Here is a 5,284-nt window from a genome sequence, read left to right as displayed (position 1 = left end):
GCATTACCAATAATGGTTGGCCTTTTAATTCCTTTCTTGACATCAAACTCCATCTTGAAATGCTCCCCATGCTCAATTCTAATCTTGCCTTGTTTAACCTCAATTATTGCTCCTATTGTTGCCAAGAATGGTCTTCAACGGATCAGTGGATCATCTGGTTCCTTATCCATATCAAGGATCATGAAATCAGTAGGAACTTCCACTCTTCCAATCCTGAGAGGCAAATTTTCCAGAATGCGGATGGGGTGTCTGATGGTTCTATCAGCTAGAACCAGAAACAGACTACTAGGTTTAAAACTGCTAAAATCCATCTTGTTAGCAATGGATAATGGCATGATGCTGAGTGAAGCTCCCAGATCGCATAAGCAATTTTTGAAAATCTGAAGTCCTATCGAGCATGACAAAGTAAAACAGCGAGAATCCTCCAATTTCTCCTTGATTCGCAGTTCAGGATCAAAACACACCCCACTCCTCAGAATTTTATTACCAATCTCCTTAACAGCTTCCTTAACCTCAATCTCCAGCTGAGTTGTGTCCTTGATGATTGCCTCTCGAAGTTCATTTGGTGGAAAGAGCTTAGGAGGTGGAGCTTTTCGCTTGGCCATACAATCTGCTAGCGCCTCTAATTGGATGTCAAGAGCAGCATTGAACCTTTCCTTTAGTTCTCTTTCTTCCGGTGTAGGCATTTAAGGTTGATCTATCATCTGGACATCTACTCGATGTATCATCCGATCATAATCATTGGGTGACTCATTGGGTTCTTCCTCGGATGGTTCTTTGATTTGTGATTCTCGAACCAGTACTTGATCATCAACTCGATCAGTCTCCTCGGGTAAAGGCTCGGGTTCATACTCAGATATGTAATGCTGGCACTCATTCATCCCATAATGATCCATAACCTCCCCATCTTGAACATCACTGTCCTTAGTGAGGTAGTCCTCATAATCATCATCAAGGAAAATGGCTTGGGCAGTCGCATAATCCTTTGGGTTTTGAACAGCTTTACCTTGAAGCGGGTTGATCTTTGGTGGTGGTTGGTTTTTGTGGTGGCCTTCAAGGTACCTCAGCTTGGTGTTGAGAGAGTCATACTTGGCGGTTAGGTCATTATACCCAAAGTCGATCTTGTTGCTCATCTCCGCAAATCGTTTGGCATTGTCCATTGTAGCCGATGCTTGACTCTGTATCAACTGTTGTATCAGTTCGCGTAGATCAGCTTCTTTGGATTGGTTCCGCGGGCCTTGATGTTGTTGAAATCCAGGTGGTGCAATTGGTTGGTAGTTGCCAGAGTACTGCTTCTTAGGAGCGTAGTCTTGATTGTATTGGACAAAAGGCTTTTGCTGGCCTTGGTTCCCTTGGACTCTGGATGGGTAGACTTGGTCTTGAGGATTAGAAACGTTGGGGTTATGGTAGGATACGTTCGGGTTTGGTTTGTAGTTGTTGTACCCCTTGTTGTAACCTCCTTGGTTGTTGATGTAGTTCATATCTTCTAGCTGAGCATTCTCCCCATCTTGTTGCAGAAACTGCTCCTCCTCTGAGATGGCATGGACATGCTGCTGCTAGTTCAAGAGTTTATCCAACTTGTCATTTAGGGCCTTCATGTCCCTCTTGATGACAGTGACTCCTCATTTCTTCGGAACGCAATGCACCGGGGACACCCAAGTGCTGTTAGAGATGGAGTAGATAACTCCAGCATCGGGCAACTTCATAATTTCCTTTTTCACCATTTCCTTCAGGTTCGGATTTAGCCGGCGCTGAGGTTCTACAATAGAGTATGATTCATCCTCTAGGTTTATCCGGTGGGTGCAAAGATCAGGGGATATACCCTTGATGTCATCTATAGTGTAGCCTATTGCCCCTCTATAATTGCTCAACTGAGTGCAGAGCAATTTTAGCTCTTTTTCAGGCAAGCTAGAATTAACGATAACCAGATAAGTTGAGTTAGGTCCCAAGAAAGCGTACCTTAGCCCAGACGGGAGAGGTTTATGTTCTACTTTGGGTGCCTTTGACTCGGACAAGTCATTGGAGGCTTGTAGGTGGGATTCAGAGGGATGCTCGATCACCTTGCTCGGTGTGTTGATCGTGGTAGTGATCGGGCTGGTGACCTGGTGGTCTGGTGTTGAGCAACTGCACGACATGACGCAGGAGGTAACTATCGAGTTGCTCAACCTTTGACTGTCTATCATCATCTTCTCCTCTTCAGCCTCCCCTGAATCTTCACTTAACTCTGGTTCGATGACTTCCCGATAGGTGTCGAGCAATTCCTTATAAAGCTCCTTTTCTTGGTGTATGGATCACACCTCGCTATCCTTTGTTAGCGCTGTTTGTAGACAATCCCTGATTATCACTTCCTCAAATGTCCCCTCACGCAGTTTTTCTAGTTCATCTATCCAGAAAGTTTGTCAAGCGATTGAGGGCTTTTTCATAGTTTCCTGAATATCAAACTGCATAGTGAGGTCTTCCCCGAGCTTCAGGTTGATCTTTCCGTTCCTCACGTCTATCATTGCCCCCGCGGTGGCTAAAAATTGTCGTCCAAATATAAGTGTATCCCTTTGTTCTACATCCATTTCCAAAACTACGAAGTCGTTTGGTACGTCTACTGATCCTATCTTGACTGGCAGGTCTTCCAACACTCCACTTGGCAACCTTGTAGTTCGGTCTGCTAGAACTAGTTGTATGTCGATGGATTTAAATTTCTCGAACCCAAGGCGTTTGGCTACAGTTAGAGGCACTAAGCTAACTGATGCCCCCAAATCGCATAGACATCTTCCAAAATTCAAAGGGCCAATCGAGCAAGGTAATGTGAACGACCCCGTATCACTCAGTTTCTTGGGTGTTGCAGTCCTTTGGATTATAGTACTGCACTCGTGATTGAATATAACCATTCCTTGGACTTGCTTCATCCGTTCCATCACTGCATCCTTCAGGAACTTCTGGTAGGGAGGTATCAGGGTGAAGGCGTCCATTAGAGGCATGCGGAGCTCGAGTTCCTGCATCTGTTTTTCGAACAATGCTTTGTCCTTCTCAAGAGGTTCCTTGCGAAACTGTCCAGGAAATGGCAAGGGTGGCTTGTAAGGTGGAGGGATGAATCGTCTCTCTTTCTGTTTTTCTCCTTTTGGTTGGTCTGTGGGTGGTGGGATTATGTGAGTTCAAACACTTGACTCATTGAAGTCGAAGCCGATTTATATGTGAGCAGCTGAATACGAGAGCTTAAAGCATCAAATTTGTGGTGGAGTTGCTGATAATTGTTCGATAACCATTTTGCGAGGTCATTGGTCGATAACCATTTTGCAAGGTCATTGGTCGATAACCATTTTGCAAGGTCATCGAATCGTGTATTGATTTGTACTGCTTCAGTTTTTTTAGTGGACAAGACTTGCTGCATTATCGAGATCAAATTGAGGGATGAGGAAGTGTGTGGAATGGTTGGGTTGAGATACTGATTATTGGGGATTTAGGCACTGTGCCCTACTTTGTGACCTCCGTGGTTGTTGATGTAGTTCACGTCTGCAAACCAAGTATTCTCCCCATCTTGTTGCAGAAACTGCTCCTCCTCTGAGATGGCATGGACATGCTGCTGCTGGTTCAGGAGTTTATCCAATTTGTCATTTAGGGTCTTCATGTCCCTCTTGTACTTGGCATCTTCCTCTACAGTGGATCGCACAGTGGATCGCACAGTGCGATCGTACTCACCATTGTAATGCCCATCAGATTGAGCCAAGTTCTCCACTAGATCCCAACCTTCGTCGACATCCTTGTTGAGGAAGTTTCCATTGCTAGTGGTGTCCAGCAACATACGTATCTTTGGGACCACTCCTCGGTATAGTGTATCCCTTGACATGTTCCCAAGCCTCGCTGAACATCTCATTGCTCTTCTGAACAAAGCTGGAGATATCATTTCGCAGCCATGCAGTTCTGGAGTTGGAGAAGAATTTGGCTAGAAACGCTTTCTTGCATGCTTCCCAGGTGGTGATGGACTCCTTGGGGAGTGATTTCTCCCAGATGTGTGCTTAGGCTACAGAGCCTATCAAACACATCTAGATGATCCATTAGGTCCTCCATTAGCAATCCATGAAACTTATTGCTTTGTATCATCTGGATGAGACTACTCTTGATCTCAAAGTTGTTGTTCTGGACAGCAGGTGGCACAATGCCATGTCTTTGAGTGTGAGTAGCTGGTGGACAATTCTGATTATTCATCGCCTCCTCAATTGTTTGTGGTTGCGGTTGCTGGACTTGTTGTTGACGTAGTAGCCTAGGTCTGTCGATGTTGTCGATGAAAGGACTCAAGTGTTGGCTACCTTTGGATCGTGTTTGCATGCACAAACAGTTGACCGAGTGAGTATACGAGGGTCAACCCGATCCAGGTGATCGAGTGACGGGTCGGGTGGATACTTGGGTTGTACCTGAAATGCAAGACAAACAAATACGAAAGTAAACATGTCAGTAACTAACCAAAGTAAATTATAGAACTTGATCTAGCAAGTGGTGAAATCCTAAACATAGAAAATGAAATTCAACCAAATGGCAACGACGCCAAATTGATAACAAGATTTTCACCCAGGGTATCAATTCCCTATGCAGTTGTAGTACAAAGGGTTATCAATCCAAATAGTTCTTATGCTAGCAGATGAGATATGATCAGAACTATACAAGTCAAGCCAATCAATAAATGGGGTTGATCTAACAATCCTAAAATGATTAAAAGAAAATAAATAAACAAGAACTACATGACCTAAGCACTCGATGCAAGCATTCGAGTACAGGATCGGGTGGAGTGATCGAGTAAAGAAGGAAAGCAAGAACAGCTCGAAGGTATACTCAAAGCAGGTGATCGTGTACCTGTTCGGGTAAGGGATCGAGTGATGAATAAAAATGTAAACATCTAAATACGAAACCTCCTAAGGATGGGGTAATCAACTTCTAAGTGTTCCTGACCAATATGGATGTCCTACATGCCTCAAGCAAATATTCCCTAGACAATGAATCTCTAAAATCTTGTTAAAACACTCTCGTGATAGAAATATTCAACCTTAATCACTTCCCTACCCAACTCTCGTTGGAGAAACATGACCAAGCAGGCAATACAAACCGATTCATTATTGTCAATAAACCCCTTACTCATCTAATCTATTAGGCTAAGTGAGTAAATCTCTAGCATTGTTTGATTCAAGCAATTCATCTACACCTCTTGGTGGTAAAATGTCTTAGATCTAATCTCAACCTCTCGGTCTGTTGATATAAAACATTTTACCACCGATATGTCTAGGGAATTTATAAAACTTAA

At 43.8% G+C, this 5,284-nt stretch overlaps 1 protein-coding gene across 1 annotated transcript; it reads right to left on the bottom strand.

Moving 5' to 3' along the window:
- Positions 1-2,399: 2,399 nt before the first annotated feature.
- LOC104720543 (uncharacterized) lies at positions 2,400-2,993 on the bottom strand. The gene has a single exon (XM_010438433.3). The coding sequence runs from the start codon at positions 2,991-2,993 to the stop codon at positions 2,400-2,402; it is 594 nt and encodes a 197-aa protein (XP_010436735.3).
- Positions 2,994-5,284: the final 2,291 nt, after the last annotated feature.

The sequence above is a fragment of the Camelina sativa genome, chromosome 10 (assembly GCF_030686135.1).
Source record: "Camelina sativa cultivar CO46 ecotype springtype chromosome 10, ASM3068613v1".
In the NCBI taxonomy this organism is placed as follows: Eukaryota; Viridiplantae; Streptophyta; class Magnoliopsida; order Brassicales; family Brassicaceae; genus Camelina; species Camelina sativa.
This window is presented reverse-complemented; position numbering and strand designations above follow the sequence as displayed.